The following is an 18,680-nucleotide window of genomic DNA, read 5'->3' on the forward strand; positions in this document are numbered from 1 at the left end:
TAACCACATCAATGAGTGTTCTTCCAAGTCTCCATTCTTCATAGTCTATGGGCAACATTCTGGTATCCCTCTGCCGGTACTCCCTGCCTCGGGTGTACCAGCGGCTGATCATCTGTCCGAGGAGTTCTCCAGGGTCTGGCAGGAGACCAAAATCACTCTGGAACAGGCTCAGGCCAGGATTAAGAGACATGCCGATAAACGACGTCTGGATTCTCCTGTATATCGGTCAGGCGATAAAGTGTGGTTGTCCTCTAGGTTTATTCATCTTAAGATTCCCTCGTATAAATTGGGTCCACGGTACATAGGCCCTTTCGAGGTTGTGTCTCGTATCAATGACGTTGCCTAGAAATTGAAATTGCCCCCCTCACTTCGCATCCCCAACTCTTTTCATGTCTCCCTTCTAAAACCTGTCGTTTTCAATCAGTTCCATGTTTTTCCTGCTCAAACTCCTTTACCCGTCTCTGACCCAGATGTCTTTGAGTTTAAGGACATTCTTGCCATGAAAAAGGTTCGAGGTAAAACTCTCTTTTTGGTTGATTGGAAGGGTTTTGGTCCCGAGGAGAGGCCTTGGGAGTACCGTGAGAACATACAAGCTCCTCAGATTTTATCCAGGTTTCTGTCTGGTCTTAGAAAGGAGGGGAGTAAGGGGAGGGGTACTGTCACTCCATCCGCTCATTCTTACCCGCTACGGCGCGCTCCTCCTGCAGGCGCGCGTCCTCTCCTTCATTCTCTGCTCTCTGGTTCTCGTCGGGTGCGTGTGCGCACCACCCACTTCAGCACTTCCTCTTTCTGATTTGCAGGCGCTCTGTATCTCCTCTCTGTGATCCTGGAGGACCATGACTTGGAAGTCCTCCAGCACTCCATGTATATAAGGTGATTCCTTCCTCTGCTCCTTGCCTGTCTGTCATTTGTGCTTCTGTGACTCAGGTCTACCATTGTCTTTGCACTGCCTGTTCTGAGTCTCCGCTCTGTCCAGCTAGTTCAGCTTCTCTGCCTTTCCAGGCTTCCTTGTCTCCTCGTCCAGTCCTCCCAGTGTCCTCTCCGTACTATGTAGTCTGGAGTCTCTGTCCTGTCCCACTTCCTTTGTGTCTTCCCCTTCGCAGTTCTCCTTTGGTCTCACCGGTTCCCAGCTCTTACCTAACTGTACTTCATCTTGTCTCACTCTGTCCATCCTGCGCCTAGCTTCTCTATCTTGTACTTCCTACTACCTGTGTCCGGGTTCCAGCTTCTGCGGCAATAGTCTCCCTTGGGTCTGCCCCTAACGCTCCCTGTATAGGGGGTGGTCTACCTCGTCAGCTCACCCTTGGGAGGTTCGTTGTCGTGGATCTGCGGGTCCACCCCAGGTATTCCAATAGGACTGCACTCGGATGACATCTGAGTGCAGTCTGATTCTCACACTTCCTACTGTATCTCTAAGAATAGCCACAAAAACCTCTGACATATTCCAGTCAGCAGGAAGGACTAAATTTAGCCCAAATAGCGCACAAAAAAGAGTATACCCACTCAAGATAACATGCTTAAAAGGAGAAAAATAAGAGTTGTACTAGGTATGTAAAAAGTATATCAAAGTTTATTGAACATTCAGATAATATAATACACATATATATTGAAGACAAAAAGTAAAGACACGTATCACTTTACTTTTTGTCTTCAATATATATGTGTATTATATTATCTGAATGTTCAATAAACTTTGATATACTTTTTACATACCTAGTACAACTCTTATTTTTCTCCTTTTAAGCATGTATCTCTAAGAACATTCAATGTCTTTGCAATCCTTTTGTACTTTTTTTCCTTGTTTGCAATAAGCAATGGTCTCTTCTGAACTTTTTTGAACACTCTGGAGAACACAAGAATATTAATGAAGCAGTGTCATGCTCCTGAGTTCAAACCCTTGAGCTTGTGGTCTCTTTCCGCAAGGCCACCACAGCAGACATCTTTTATTTGGTTGTTTAGGTTCTGCTATTCTGGCTGCACTTTGTTTAGCATAACACAGGTGTTTTCATTTGTCTGCCCTATCAACTTTAGGGTGCGGCTTTATATTATTTCCCCCCCTACTAGTATTTCCTGCTGGTGATGGTTTCACTTGGATGTTCAGGCATTCTGTTGTTGTTTAAAGCCTGTCAGTAAAATTGCAGCTAAGGTTTATCTCTTTCCGGTTTCTGTTCTTTATTCTGCATCTATCTTCTGTTTTCTTTTTAGGAAGCAGACGGCATATTATCTAACAGAACGTACTTTACATAGTTACATAGTTATTAAGGTTGAAGGAAGACTATAAGTCCATCTAGTTCAACCCATAGCCTAACCTAACATGCCCTAACATGTTGATCCAGAGGAAGGCAAAAAAAACCCATGTGGCAAAGAGTAAGCTCCACATTGGGGAAAAAAATTCCTTCCCGACTCCACATACGGCAATCAGACTAGTTCCCTGGATCAACGCCCTATCAAGGAATCTAGTGTATATACCCTGTAACATTATACTTTTCCAGAAAGGTATCCAGTCCCCTCTTAAATTTAAGTAATGAATCACTCATTACAACATCATACGGCAGAGAGTTCCATAGTCTCACTGCTCTTACAGTAAAGAATCCGCGTCTGTTATTATGCTTAAACCTTTTTTCCTCCAAACGCAGAGGATGCCCCCTTGTCCCGGTTTCGGGTCTATGATTAAAAAGATCATCAGAAAGGTCTTTGTACTGTCCCCTCATATATTTATACATTAAAATAAGATCACCCCTTAGTCTTCGTTTTTCCAAACTAAATAGCCCCAAGTGTAATAACCTATCTTGGTATTGCAGACCCCCTAGTCCTCTAATAACCTTGGTCGCTCTTCTCTGCACCTGCTTTAGTTCAGCTATGTCTTTCTTATACACCGGAGACCAGAACTGTGCACAGTATTCTAAGTGTGGTCGAACTAGTGACTTGTATAGAGGTAAAATTATGTTCTCCTCATGAGCATCTATGCCTCTTTTAATGCATCCCATTATTTTATTTGCCTTTGTAGCAGCTGCCTGACACTGGCCACTGAATATGAGTTTGTCATCCACCCATACACCCAGGTCTTTTTCATTGACGGTTTTGCCCAGAGATTTAGAATTAAGCACATAAGATGTATAATTATTACTTCTACCCAAGTGCATGACCTTACATTTATCCCCATTAAAGCTCATTTGCCATTTATCAGCCCAAGCTTCTAGTTTACATAAATCATCCTGTAATATAAAATTGTCCTCCTCTGTATTGATTACCCTGCAGAGTTTAGTGTCATCTGCAAATATTGAAATTCTACTCTGAATGCCCCCTACAAGGTCATTAATAAATATGTTAAAAAGAAGAGGGCCCAATACTGACCCCTGTGGTAGCCCACTGCTAACCGCGACCCAGTCCGAGTTTGCTCCATTAATAACCACCCTTTGTTTCCTACCCCTGAGCCAGCTCTCAACCCACTTGCACATATTTTTCCCTATCCCCATTTAGTATTTCATGGTTTATTCTACGCTTTCCTTTTTTCAGCACACTTTCTCTTTTGTAGGTAATTTACACTCTGCTCTGCCCTCTTGTTCTTTAGGAGGAACATGAAGCACTCGATGGCCTTTCAGGCAATATAGGTCCAACTTGCCATCTTCTAGTCTGTTTCTAGGGCTATCTGTACTCACGCAGGAACCACTACAGACTATGAGGTCAGGATCTCTAGTCTGTACAGTAACCAGGAGGATCAGTTGCAGTTTTTAGCTTTGCCTATTATCCTGAGTGAGTTGCTACACTAGCAGAAGAACCAAAGGGCGTTATCCATAAAGACTGAGCTAAGATTCCTCAGGAACACTGCAAAGCCGATGTCTGTGTATGTAGCAATGTTTTACAGGTGATAACAGCCATAGGGGATCAAATAAGTACTAAAGATGCCGGTCATGAAGGGGTGGAATCATTGAGACGACAGGAGTCATTATAAGTGGAATTTTGTGGTGAATTTAGAGAAACCACTTGTTATGTTAGTTGTGTTGAACTTTTTACATTGTTCTTGTTTCGTTAGTTTATTGTGAACAGTAGAACATTTGTAAATTTTGGGAATAAACAGAATTTGGAACGAAGGTTGAATAATTTTGATTTCAACTGTATGTATAATAATTACTTATATATTTTGCAGCACTTTACAATTCAGAGGGTACTTGTACAAATAATACTTTTCCAGAGTATAAGCTTGGTTATTATTCAAGGCAGCTTATAAAGTTGTAGAAATCAGTGTATAGACCACATTGAGCTAGGATATGGAATATATATATCTACATACACACACACACACACGTATATGCATACGTTCATACACACCAGCCTGCTTCCTCTTCAGTTCTTCTAGACTCCTGTAGTTAAAAGACCTCTGGTGGCATCATGGTCACATGACGGTGAAGACAAAGATCTGTAAGCATTCTTAACATCACAACAGAAATGTTGAGGGCCCTACTAGGAGAGTGGGGGTCCTGAGAAATTGCCCAGTATGTCCCCCTTCCCTTTCCTCTAATATCAGCCTTGCATACCAGCCTCCTCTTTTGTTCCTCCAGTTAATGGACCTCTGATGTTATCAAAGGTCCTTAAGCAGCTTTAAGGACCAGTTTAAGGGTATGTGCACACATCAGGATTTCTTGCAGAAATTTTCCTGAAAAAAACCGGACATTTCTGCCAGAAATCCGCATGCGTTTTTACCGCGATTTTGACGCGTTTTTGGTGCGTTTTTTCCCAAATGCATAGAATTGCAGGAAAAACGCAGAAAATCCGCAAAAATAATGAACATGCTCTTTTTTACCGCGATGCGTTTTTTTCGCAGAAAAAAACGCATCCATGTGCACAAAACATGCAGAATGCATTCTAAATGATAGAATGCATAATGTATGCATTTTTAATGAGTTTTTATAGCATTTTTAGTGCAAAAAAACGCAAAAAAACCTGTACGTTTGCACATACCCTTAAGCAGTTTTTGGCATATGACTTTACTTTGCCGGTAACTGTTGTATTTTTTGTAAGATCCATCAAATAAATATGTTTATATATATATATATATATATATTTCCCCTTGTAAGCTCTTTGAAGATTATGAAGTTGTGTGGATAAACATTTCCAACATACTAAATGTAATTATGATTGACCCACAATGTGAGTTTTAAGATGGTCTATAAGACTTGATCTCGTACTAAAACAATTCGGACATTCTGGGCATAAAAATGGCTTTTCCCTTGTGTGGCTTCTTTGATGTCTAACGAGATCTACTCTACCCCTGTAACATTTCCCACATTCTGAACATGAATATGGCTTTTCCCCTGTATGAATTCTCTGATGTACAACAAAACCTGATTTACGGCGAAAACATTTCCCACATTCTGAACATGAAAATGGCCTTTCCCCCGTGTGAATTCTCTGATGCACAGTCAGAGTTGATTTCTGCTTAAAACATTTTCCGCATTCTAAACACGAATATGGCTTCTCTCCTGTGTGAGTTTTTCGATGCTCAACAAGATTTGATTTCCGATTAAAACATTTCCCACATTCTAGACATGGATATGGCTTCTCCCCTGTGTGAATTCTCTGATGTATAGCAAGATCTGATTTATAATTAAAACATTTCCAACACTCTGAACATGATAATGATCTCTCCCCTGAGTGAGCTCTCCGCTCCTTTACACCCTCTCTCTGACTTTGCTTAACATTCTGTAACGAATCAGAAGATAGGACCTGTTGATTATAAAATACATCTTTGCTGTGAAGGGCCGAGATTATGTCTGAAGCAATGGCATACTCTTCATATTTATTTGGTGTGATACCATGATCATCTGCTTTCAAAGCTGACGATGATATCATATATCTTTCTGAGTTCCTGGTAAAGATATCTGTCAAGAATAAAAACATTTGTAATACTTTTATATTTATGTTCAGTGTAGTAAATATAACATTAACACTTTTGTTTTTGCTCCCATTTTTCATGAGCTGGAGACAAAAGACCCTTTTCTCAAATATTGTTCACAAATTTGCTTAAATCTGTGTTAGTGAGCACTTCTCCTTTGCCAAGATAATCCATCCACCTCACAGGTGTGGCATATCCAGATGCAGATTAGACAGCATGATTATTGTGCCTTAGGCTGGCCACAATAAAAGGCCATTTTATAATGTGCAGTTTTATCACACACCACAATGTCAAAGTTTTAAAGGAGCATGCAATTGGCATTCTTACGGCAGGAATGGCCACCAGAGCTGTTGCTCATGAATCGAATGTTCATTTTTCTACCATACGCCGTCTCCAAAGGCGTTTCAGAGAATTTGACAGTGCATCCAACTGGTCTCATAACCGCAGACAACGTGTATCCACACCAACCCAGAACCTCAATATCCAGCATCTTCACTTCCAAGATCATCTGAGACCAGCTACCCGGATATCTGGTGATAATTGGTTTGGATAACCAAAGAATTTCTGCACAAACTGTCACAAACCATCTCCTAGAAGCTTATCTGCATTCTTGTCAAGCTCGTTGGGGTCTCCACCTGTTTGTAGCTCCTTGTCGGGGTCTCCACCTGACTGAAGTTCGTCATTGTAACCAACTTGAGTGGGCCAATGCTCACATTTGATGGTGTCTGGCACATTGGAGAGGAGTTTAATTCATAGATGAATTCCGGTTTTCACTATAAAGGGCTGATGGTGGTGTGTGGGTGAGCGGTTTGCTGATGTCAACGTTGTGAATCAAGTGGCCCTTGGTAGCGGTGGAGGTTACGGTATGAACAGTCGTATGCTATAGACAACAAACACAAGTGCATTTTATTGATGCCATTTTACAGATACCGTGACGAGATCCTGAGGTCCATTGGTGTACCATTTATCCAGGAACGTCAACTCATGTTAGAGCATGATAATGCTCAGCTCCATGTTACAAGGATTTGTGCGCAATTCCTGGACATTGAAAACATCCAAGTTCTTGCATAGCCGAATAGTCACCGGACATGTTACCCAGTGAGCACGTTTGTATGCTCTGGATCGGCGTATATGACAGTTTGTTCAAGTTTCAGCAACATCCAGAAACTCAGCATTGAGGAGGAGCGGAGCAATAATCCGAAGACCACAATCAAATGGTGGTCACACCAGATACGGACTGGTTTTCTGACCAATACTGTAACACTGCACATTTTAGAGTGGCCAGTACAAGACACATCTGTGCAATAATCCTGTGTCTGATCAGCATCTCGATATGCCACACCTGTGAGATGCATGGATTATCTCTGCAGAGGGGAGGATCTCACTAACACAGATTTAGACAAATTTGTGACCAATGTTTAAGAGGAAAAGATCCCATATTTAAGTCACATGCTGTCCATTTCCTTGTGATCCTCCTTGAGATGGTTCTACTTCTTCATTGGAGTCCAGCTGTGTTTTATTAACCTGATAGCACTTGATTTGGAAAGGCACACACCTGTTTATATAAGACCTCACAGCTCACAGTGCATGTCAGACCAAATGAGAATCATGAGGTCAAAGGTACTGGCCAAGGATCTCAGAGGCAGAATTGTGGCAAGGCACAGATCTGGCCAAGGCTACAACAGAATTTCAGCAGGTGGACAGCGTGTGACTTAAATGATTGTCTGAGCAAAGGGTCTGAATACTTATGACCATGTGATAGTTTTTCTTTTTTAATAAATTTGCAAAAATTGCTATTTTTTTTAGCCAAGATGGGGTGCAGAGTGTACATTAATGAGAAAAAAAAACGAACTTTTTTGAATTTACCAAATGGCTGCAATGAAACAAAGAGTAAAAAATTGAAAGGGGTCTGAATACTTTCGGCACCCTCTGTATAATGCTATTTACATTGTTCCTAAACCAAAAGTGTTCACCCAGTGTTTCAATTTAATTTCCTAAGATTCTTAGTTATAAAGAATTTATTGGCACAATAAAGGGGCGCTCATTTCATATAGTCAACCCCTTCACGACATGCGTCGTACATGTTCAGAACGGCATGATCTATTTTTTTTTAACAAAGTTTGGAATTTTTTTTCACCACTTATATAAAAAGAACCTATACATGTTTGGTGTCTATGAACTAGTAATGACCTGGAGAATGATAATGGCAAGTCAGTTTTAGCATTTGGTGAACAGCTGTGGAATTGCACTTTTTCTTGAAATTTCACCACACTTTCAATTCTTTCCCCATTTTCCAGTACACGATATGTTAAAATAAATGATATCGTTCAAAAGCACAACTCGTCCTGCAAAAAAAACAAAAAAACAAGGTCCCTCAGATGGCCATACCATATTGACGGAAAAATAAAAAAAAGTTATGGCTCTGGGAAGAGGGGGAGCGCAAAACAAAACGCAAAAACGAAAAAGGTCTTTGGCGTGAAGGGGTTAATCAATTAATTTTACAAACTCATTCCAGATATTTTAATCCCATAGCACTTGCCACAAGAACAGTATTCATATCGGCCTTACATAGTCATCTATAAGGCAGTATTCTTTAAGAAACAATTGATATACAGGTAAAAATTCCTGACAGGACACAGATTATTACATGTAATACTATTTTTTTCATCTGTGACTTCTCTGCATTTAGTGGCTAATACTCACCTGGGTATTCATATGTAGGAATCTCCTCTTTACACCACTCATCACCCGTCACATATGACTCTGTAGTATTAATATGGGTCGGATCTTCACCCTGAAACAAATATTGTAAAAGTCACAGACAGATGGAGAAGTCCAACAGAGTAGAAGGAACAGCGCTCCAAACGGGTGTTTATCCAAAAGAAGCAAACTTTATTTCAGCCATGGTAGAATAGCAACGTTTCGGCTGCACACCAGCCTTTTTCAAGCATGCAGCCGAAACGTTGCTATTCTACCATGGCTGAAATAAAGTTTGCTTCTTTTGGATAAACACCTGTTTGGAGCGCTGTTCCTTCTACTCTGTTGGACTTGTACTTTTCCGGGTGGGTTCCCTGGACTTGGAGCGTGCGCCCTTGGTAGTGAGTGCTGCTGGTCATCTGCAAATTAGACAGATGGAGAAGTCACATCTATGATCAGCTGTAATCCTGCCATCTCCACCGTTCTCATTACACAAATATAAGGCTATGTGCACACGTTCAGGAATTCATGCAAAAAATTCCTGTGAAAATCCGGACATTTCTGCCAGATTTCCGCAAGAAAACCGCATGTGTTTTTTGCGCGGTTTTGACGCGGTTTTTGCGCGTTTTTTCCCGGACATTTCCCAATGCATTAGACAGTGGGAAAACCACGAAAAAAAATGCAAAATTAATTAGCAGGTTCATTATTTTTCCGCAATGCGTTTTTCATGCGGAAAAACGCACATCATGTGCACAGAAATTGCGGATTTCATTAAAAATGATAGGATGCTTAATGTATGCAGATTATTTGCGGTTTTATAGCGTTTTTATAGCGCAAAAACGCTAAAAAAAACGCAAATAATCTGCAACGTGTGCACATAGCCTAAAACATATAATCCTGGTGGATAAAACAAGACTGAGCACAAGACCTTCACAGCCATCTACACATCATAGGGGAGATCTCATGACACCTTCTCTCCATCTACCTGATAATCCTGAGGAACATTGAGATCTTCTTGCTTACAGTCCTCTGGAAGAAGAGGACGGGAACATCTCTCTGGTGTTGTCCTCTTATTGGATAGATCTGGAGGAAACACATACAGGGACTGAATTCATTCTTTACGTACATATAATTATAGGCCGTGTGTATTTAGTCCTGTCTATTACCTGGAGATGTGAGGGGCTGGGGAACCTCCATTATGACGTTCTTGTACAGATCTTTGTGTTCTTCTAAATACTCCCACTCCTCCATGGAGAAATAGACAGCGACATCCTGACACCTTATAGGAACCTGACACATACAATGATACCGTCATCCCCCCGATCCCTTCACAGTGTTACTGTATAATGTCCCAGCATTCCCAGCAGTGTCACCTCTCCAGTCAGCAGCTCAATCATCTTGTAGGTGAGTTCTAGGATCTTCTGGTCATTGAAGTCCTCATGTATCAGGGGGTGAGGTGGAGGCCCCGTGATTGGACTCAGGGGTCTTCCCCATCCCTCAGACACAGGGTCCTGACAGCGTTCACTAGAGGTCTTCTTCACTACTGTGTAATCCTGGTTATGGAGAGACACATTAATAAATCTCACTACAGACATTTCCAGAGTCCTCACCTCTCCAGTTCTGTCCATCTGTTATTCCCATAGATAAGAATGATGTAATGTGACGTCATCAGAATCTCTCACCTCTCCAGTAAGCCGGAAGAGGATCTCTAGGGTGAGGTGTAATATCTTTTCCGCCATCTTGTCCCTGTCCATATCCATCCATTAAAGTTTAAGGTAAATTTTCTAGAAGATAATCACTATAACGATTGTATCTGCCAAGATCCTAAATGGAAGGAAGATCAGCTGATGAAGAATCATACAAAACACCATGGGAGAACAAGATACAGGAGCAGTGATGCTGGTATAGAGTAAGGACATGTGTACTCAGTGCCTTTTCAGATGGACATGTCCTGTAACCTGTCCGAAAAAATGTAAAAGTTGGAACATAAAGCACAGCAATGTATAAAACAAATCACTGTTCATACTTTGTTTTTTAAACTTCTTTTAACCCCTTCAGGTTTTTAAAGCTGCGAAACAGTTATAAGAAGTGACCTGTAAACAGTAGATAAGACATAAAAAAAGGCATCTCTGAGGACCAAAGACGGTGCCTATAGTGAGGTCACAGGACTCATTCTGTTAAGAGTCCATTAAAAAACCCAAAAAAAGATTGTCCAGGAAGGCATCAATGTGCAGTGTATGAAAAGGGGAGTAGAGATGAGCCAACTTGTTCAGAAAACGATTGCAAATCTCAAATTCAGAATGAACATAGCACGTTCAGATTCGTGCTTGGTTTCCCGAGTATTTTTCCTTAAATTCGTCAAAATTCGGTAAATGATTGCATTCCCACTAATACTTTTTTAGGACTTTGGTTAGGATAGTGGTTGTGTATGATGAGCGGAGGGGGAACTTAAAGGGAATTTGTCACCTCATTTTTTGCATATAAGCTGCGGCCACTGCCATTAGGGGCTTATCTACAGCATTCTGTAATGCTGTAGATAAGCCCCCGATGTGATCTGAAAGATAAGAAAAACAAGATAGATTATACTCACCCAGGGGCGGTCCGGCGCCTCCCATCTTCATGCGAGGACGTCCTCTTCCTTGCTTCTGTCGCAGCTCATGCACAGGCGTAATTCTCTGCCCTGTTGAAGGTAGATCGAAGTACTGCAGTGTGCAGGCGCAGCAAAAGGTCAGAGAGGCCCAGTGCCTGCGCACTGCAGTGCTTTGCTCTGCCCTCAACAGGGCAGATAAAGTACGCCTGCGCATTAGCCATGACACGAAGCAAGGAGGATGATGACATTGCATGAAGATGTGAGGCGCCGGACCCAGACCGGAGATGCTCATAGGACCCAGACCGCACCGGGCCGCTCCTGGATGAGTATAATTAACTTGTTTTTCTTATCTTTCAGGTTACATCAGGGGCTTATTTACAGCATTACAGAATGCTGTAGATAAGCCTCTAATGGCGGTGGCCGCAGCTTATATGTGAAAAATGAGGTGACAGATTCCCTTTAAATATAGGTACATTCTGGCAGCCAATCAGGGTACAGAAACCATCAACATCATGACACAAGGACATCTGTAATTGGCTGCCGAAGTCACATGTCCCTTTCCATATAAAAAGCGGACATGTTTTGCTGGTGCCATTTTCTCAGTGTAACAGCGGGAGGCCGCTCCTGCAAGTTAACTTGCAAGTTAACTGTTCTGTGTGAAATCAACCTTCCAGCATCAAACTAGTTTGTGCTGGTAGTGTTGTGCAGGCAGCAGTCCACATTTCCTACTCAAAATCATTTGGGCTAATACTGGATTGCAGTCAGGACTCAGGAGGCCCCATTTGCTAATCAAATTCATTAGGGCTAATATTATGGTGCAGGCAGCAGGCCCAAGTTGCAAATCCAAATCGTTTGGGCTATCACTGTCTTGCAGTCAGGACTCCAGAGGTCACATTTACATATCAAAATCATTTGGGCTAATATTGGTGTGCAGGCAAGAGTCCACATTTCCTAATCAAAATTGTTTGGGCTAATACTCTGGTGCAGGCACCAGGCCTCATTTTATAGTATAAATCCATTGTGCTAATAATGCATTGTAGGGCACCAGGCCTCATTTCATAATCCACAGAGTTTTGGATAACAGTCTGGTGCAGGCACCAGATCTCATCTCACCCAGAGTACAAATCATATAATTGCGCAGCATGGATGCATGGGTTGGACCAGCATTGATCAGTGACAGCAGGATGAGTGACAGGTGTAGGCCCGCTGCTAAGAGAGCCTTGCCAAATTCAGGCAACAAACATGAAAGAGACCCAACTTGGGAGTCCAAACATTTTCCAAAAATTAGGGGCAGGCACCACTAAAGTGTCATCAATTTCCCCAAAGTAGAAATAGTATAATTGGACTCCGACACCCCTTCCACTACAGGCAAGCCACCAGATGGAGACAGCTTTGAGTCTCCACATCTCCAAAAATTGTTAGTAACATCAGCAGCAACAACAGCACGCACCGGACCCATGACAAAGGAATCACACACTGCAATAATGCAAGATCAATACGGCATACTAAAAACTGCACCAGCGCCTAGTCTGCGACTGGGGAAGTAAAATCAATGGCGATCCATAATTTATTCATCTTGGTTAAAGTTAGGCATATTCTGAGAGAAATCTGGCTGCCGAGAATGGCAAAACCTCCAAAGGGTCCAAATTGCCCATGAAAGTATTGATATTCAGCTCAAGATAATCCTGCACCAACCTCTCCAGTCGTTCATGTGTCAGACATGCACTCTGTGCTGCTGGTGCTGGTCTAAAAAAGTGTGAAATGACTCACAGAAATTGGTTATGCCACTTCCAATGCTGCTGCTAAAGTTCTTGGATATTTCCAGGGTTGGATCTCTATAACTGCGATGCACTCAGTGTTCCTGACTGCCGTCTTGGGGAAAACCACTCTTAAAGATTGTGTACAAGCATGTTTTGATATTCCAGCAGCATATACACATCCCTTTACAGTGGGTAAGCATCTGGCAAAATGTATGAGTGGCAACCCAGTATTTCTAATCTTGTCAGTACGGGCATCATGTTGCAGATACTACAGCAAGAAGGTGCTCATATGTGGGGTACTTCCATGAGGTTTGAGTCTATGGTGTCTTAGTAACACTCAACCTTGCTTCCTACGTCCCCTTATGCCAACCACGGACAACAGAGAAGGGATCATTATCCTCTTCATCTCCTGGCTGTTGTGTGCCCATCATCTCTTCCTCCTCCATTTGTTCCTCAGCTCCTGCACCTTCACTATCAGTTTGTCTGGTACCATGACCCTTCCTCAACCGCTGCAATCCACCCTACCATGGCACCCGCTTGTGAGACGACAGTCCGGAATTTTGAGATATTGTTATCCCTTCTGCATCCTCCTCAGTTTCCTCCTTTTCCTCTGGGACCACCTTCCACCTTCTGCACACTATTCAAAGTGCTCCAGCATGTAGATGGCCGGAATAGTGATGCTGATGACGGCATCGTCAGTGCTAACCATCTTAGTAGCCATTTAGAAACTGTACAGAAGTCCTTCATCTGTGGTCACTATGTAAGCATGATTTGCACCACATCTGTAATATTTTGGCATTGGCTATGCAAAAGTACATATTGCACCAGGGCTTGTCGCGGCTGCCACAGTCGCTGCAACATGTGGAGAGTGGAATTCCATGGTGTCGGAATATCGCATATTGAACGGTTAACCGGTAGGCCGACAGAACTCTGTTGTGATGCAAGTCGATGACCTGCTGTTAAATATTAATTATTCTTATTTTTATTCTGTACTGAGCACATTGCTTATTGCTGACACTATCAAAAGCTATTTCTGTGTATGTATCTCAGAGTATAAGTTAACACCATATACAGAGGACACGTGATCTGTGTTGGACATATATAAACGTCTCTTAGGAGGGTGTGGGGGCTTTTTGTCACGTGGGACGGTCACCTCCTGCCTACACATTCATTCTCCATGGACAGCAGATGAAGAAGCAACAGCTGATAGTGGAAGCCATGATGACCTTCGAAGTTCACACAGACAGATGACTTTTACCATTCAGGATCTTGGAAAGATGAGTAACAAGACAAGCGCTGATATTTACACATGGACACTCTGTTCATAACTGTTTCATCCACTTTTATGTTTTTGCTGCAATGGTGGATAATTCAATAAACCACTATACTTTCATCAGAATATCATGACATTTTTCTTTTAAGAATAACGCACCTGGTTAAGTCTTGATTAAATATTTTTGCGCAATAACAATTTTTAACACCTGCAAGGAGCAAATGGCGGGAGTGAGCACATAGCGACTGTGCTTTGTGCAGCGCATCCAGGTCGGATAGTGGCAAAGATATTGCTGTACCACAAAGTTAAGGACGTGAGCCATGCAAGACACGTGTGTGACGTTGCCCCAGCATAGGGCAGGCAACATGTTTGCACCATTATTGTACACTCCATTACCTGCATTTAGTTTGTGTGGAGACTGCTATTGCTCAAACTCGGCCTGGATAGCTGTTCACAACTCTTCATCTTTGTGACTGCGATTTCCAAGGTATATTCATTTAAACACTGCCAGATTGTGGTGAGCCCTGGCTGCACAGTACGGAAGTGATGGGGATTCGCTCTGTAGTGTTGGAACGCGTGTCTCATTAATGGAGAGGTTGAAGTTGCAGGTGGAGGGTCTAGAGGAGGTGGAGGAGGCAGAAGCAGTGGAGGAAGTGTTGGATACAGAGGTTTGTCCCGTAAGCCTTGGGGATTCCAAGACTTGGTGTCTGTTGACACCTTGGTGTCTAGTGGTTTAGTACACCATCCTTTATGGTGTAGTGCAAATAAAAAAAAGAGAATAGGAAGCTAGATGCCATAAATTTACAAAATTGTTATTGAAACATTTTTTCTATTTCTTTTTTTTTCTATTTGTATTTGGAAGTGCCACAAATCTAGACAACCTTGCATTTTGATGTAAATTACCTTATTGTGTAGTGGTTTAGTTCGCCACCTCCGGGTGTGTAGTGGTTTAGTTATCCAACTCTAAGTGTTTAGTAGTTTACTTCTCCAACCCGTTGTCTAGTAGTTTAGTTCTCCATCCTCTGCTTTTTAGTGGTTTACTTATCCATCCCATAGCACCTTGCAAGTCTTGGAGAGTCCAAGAGTTGTGGAGCAGCCCCTTCCCCGTCTGCCCCACAGCCACCAAGTGCCCAGTCAATGAGATGCAAATCCTCTGGCCATGCTTGCTCATCCAGGTGTCAGGCCCCTGGCCATGTTTGCTCGTCCAGGTGTCAGTGGTGAAATGCAGCCTGGCAGACATTGATTTTTTTCAAGAAACAGTTGATGCTGTCTGCGACATACTGGTGTAGCGCAGGCACAGCTTTCTTACATAAGTAATGGCAACTGGGTAACAAACTGGGTGACTGCGAAGGGCGTCAGCTTTTAGAAAGCGTCTGTATACACCAGGCGAAAAAGCAGCATTTTCAGATTGAACTTGGTGAAATTCAACCTGTTAGCTTTGCCTTGTGTAAGAGGAAACAATCTTTAACATGACCACAACTGTGGAACCCAGGGCTGGCTGCTGAACAGAGAGAAGGTGGAGCAGGAAGCACACGACATATTGCTGGACTGTGAATGAGGTGCAGGCGGAGATGTTATGGTGGATTAAGAAAAATGTGATGTGTTTGAGGTCTGAGATCTGACAAAAACAGCAGGCATGTCCACTTCTGTAACAGCTGATGTGCGGTCACTCACCCCGGCTGTAGCTGGTAAACAAGTGGAGGTTCTGCAGCCAAAACCTTGTGTGAGAACACTTGCCACGAAGATGGAGGAGGAAGAAGCAGCAGATGATAAAAGAATAGTCAATATATGTATATAGATGCACGGGCACTTTACGAGGTTGTATATGGTAACACGGCTATGTCCCGCCACGGGGGTTGTGCGCATGCGCTGCCTTGATCGCTCCGGACGTCCCTGATCTGGTCTCGTGGTTATGTCTGACTTACGCTCGGCAATCAGCCGGGCGGAACGCGGGCATGCCACTGACCGGTGAGGGGTGGTCCCTTGTTGGTAGCGATACTAGGCGCCGGATGCGCCGTCATACCCACGTGTCTAGTGTTTATATCCGATGTCACGGGCACATGATTTGGCGTTACTAGGGACGCTAGCTTATGATTGGTCCTGGGGCATTTAAAAAGTCTGCTTACCTCCCTAATTGTACACGCCCCCGGAAGAACAACAGGCGAAACGGGCATCGGGGTGGGTTGCGTACTAGGACGCGGGCACATCACAGGTAACATACTGATACATATTTGCTATGTTGATATTTAGGCATCATGCAGGTAGTGGATTATACACATGAATAGGTCACCTTGGCTTGTTTGTCACTTAGGCTTATGCCAGTGGATTTAACTAAAGTGCGATAAAGAGAGGTTCCATTTGTGTTTGGTAACACACCATGTTATGCATATACACATTTTTTCTGCCTGTTATTTATCAATATAGCAGTTGTGATTTGTGCTTTACTCCTAGTGGCGTCTAGTTGTGGTTTGAGGTACCTAGGTATTTGTGATACATGTTTAATGTTGGTTCAATAAAATTTATTAGATTTTACATTCCTTGTGCCATCAGGTTATTTATTTTGGTGGTACTGTGGTTTGATTATTGTTACGGAATGTGACCAAGCCTTTTGCTTAGGTCATTTGGATTAACATGTATACCTGTGTTACTAGTCTTACATTTTTCTACTAATAGTAATGCATGAAACTAAAGTTTGTGCCATCTGAGTGTGGCTGGAATTGAAAAAAAATTGAGCTGTTGCATGAGGTGTGAGGTCTCGCAGCTAAGAAGGCTTACACATCCCTTAACCACCAGGTCCTCATTGAATCTTCAATTTCAAGCTGTAAATGCTGGGCCAGACCCTGATACCTCATGCATGGCTGACTGCTGCTGTGCCATTATCAAATTTATATTGTGGGTCAATTGCTGCCAATTTTCCTGGTGTCTGTCCATAATTTGAGCTGTTTAGGAAGCTTTTTGTCCCCTCTTAAGGTGTTGTCTATGCATTTAGCTTTGCCTCTCACTGAATACATTGGGGTTCGGATACGTTCACCGAATCGTTCGGCGAACATCGGGATATTCAGCGAACTGAACCTTGAAAGGTTCACTCATCTCTAAATGGGAGCAACTGCTGTGAGACGCGGCCTCCTCCGGAGCATCTGTGTGATTATTTATTTAGATGAAGAACAAATGACAGAAGAAAACAACGGCAATTCCTGATGGAGGATCCATTATTCTCTAGCACCGACCTGCACCCGCAGAGCCGCACTCCACATAGAGAATAATGGAGCCTCCAGCACCGACCTCCACCCGCAGAGCCACACTCCACACAGAGAATAATGAAGCCTCCAGCACCGACCTCCACCCGCAGAGCCGCACTCCACACAGAGAATAATGGAGCCTCCAGCAACGACCTCCACCCGCAGAGCCACACTCCACATAGAGAATAATGGAGCCTCCAGCACCGACCTCCACCCGCAGAGCCGCACTCCACATAGAGAATAATGGAGCCTCCAGCACCGACCTCCACCCGCAGAGCCGCACTCCACATAGAGAATAATGGAGCCTCCAGCACCTACCTCCACCCGCAGAGCCGCACTCCACACAGAGAATAATGGAGCCTCCAGCAACGACCTCCACCCGCAGAGCAGTACTCCTCATAGAGAATAATGGAGCCTCCAGCACCGACCTCCACCCGCAGAGCCACACTCCACACAGAGAATAATGGAGCCTCCAGCACCGACCTCCACCCAGAGCCGCACTCCACACAGAGAATAATGGAGCCTCCAGCAACGACCTGCACCCGCAGAGCCGCACTCCACATAGAGAATAATGGAGCCTCCAGCACCGACCTCCACATGCAGAGCCGCACTCCACAGAGAATAATGGAGCCTCCAGCACCGACCTCCACCCGCAGAGCCGCACTCCACATAGAGAATAATGGGGCCTCCAGCACCGACCTCCACCCACAGAGCCGCACTCCACATAGAGAATAATGGAGCCTCCAGCACCTCCACCCGCAGAGCCGCACTCCACATAGAGAATAATGGAGCCTCCAGCACCCACCTCCACCCGCAGAGCCACACTCCACATAGAGAATAATGGAGCCTCCAGCACCCACCTCCACCCACAGAGCCGCACTCCACATAGAGAATAATGGAGCCTCCAGCACCCACCTCCACCCGCAGAGCCACACTCCACATAGAGAATAATGGAGCCTGCAGCACCGACCTCCACCCGCAGAGCCACACTCCACATAGAGAATAATGGAGCCTCCAGCACCGACCTCCACCCGCAGAGCCGCACTCCACATAGAGAATAATGGAGCCTCCAGCACCTGCCTCCACCCGCAGAGCCGCACTCCACATAGAGAATAATGGAGCCTCCAGCACCGACCTCCACCCGCAGAGCCGCATTCCTCATAGAGAATAATGGAGCCTCCAGCACCGACCTCCACCCGCAGAGCCGCACTCCACATAGAGAATAATG

At 43.7% G+C, this 18,680-nt stretch overlaps 1 protein-coding gene across 1 annotated transcript in view; it reads right to left on the reverse strand.

Annotated features, from left to right (window-relative positions):
* Positions 1-4,120: 4,120 nt before the first annotated feature.
* Positions 4,121-18,680, reverse strand: part of LOC138666402 (oocyte zinc finger protein XlCOF7.1-like) — a 147,616-nt gene continuing 133,056 nt past the window's right edge. Inside the window, exons 13-20 of the mRNA XM_069754629.1 lie at positions 11,181-11,292; positions 10,452-10,548; positions 10,273-10,336; positions 9,964-10,137; positions 9,757-9,880; positions 9,576-9,673; positions 8,597-8,687; positions 4,121-5,879 (exon numbers count right to left, since the gene is read on the reverse strand). Coding sequence (XP_069610730.1) covers positions 5,131-5,879; positions 8,597-8,687; positions 9,576-9,673; positions 9,757-9,880; positions 9,964-10,137; positions 10,273-10,336; positions 10,452-10,548; positions 11,181-11,292 — 1,509 coding nt within the window. The 3' untranslated portion in view covers positions 4,121-5,130. The remainder of the gene's footprint in view (positions 5,880-8,596; positions 8,688-9,575; positions 9,674-9,756; positions 9,881-9,963; positions 10,138-10,272; positions 10,337-10,451; positions 10,549-11,180; positions 11,293-18,680) is intronic.

This window comes from Ranitomeya imitator, chromosome 2 (genome assembly GCF_032444005.1).
Source record: "Ranitomeya imitator isolate aRanImi1 chromosome 2, aRanImi1.pri, whole genome shotgun sequence".
In the NCBI taxonomy this organism is placed as follows: domain Eukaryota; kingdom Metazoa; phylum Chordata; class Amphibia; order Anura; family Dendrobatidae; genus Ranitomeya; species Ranitomeya imitator.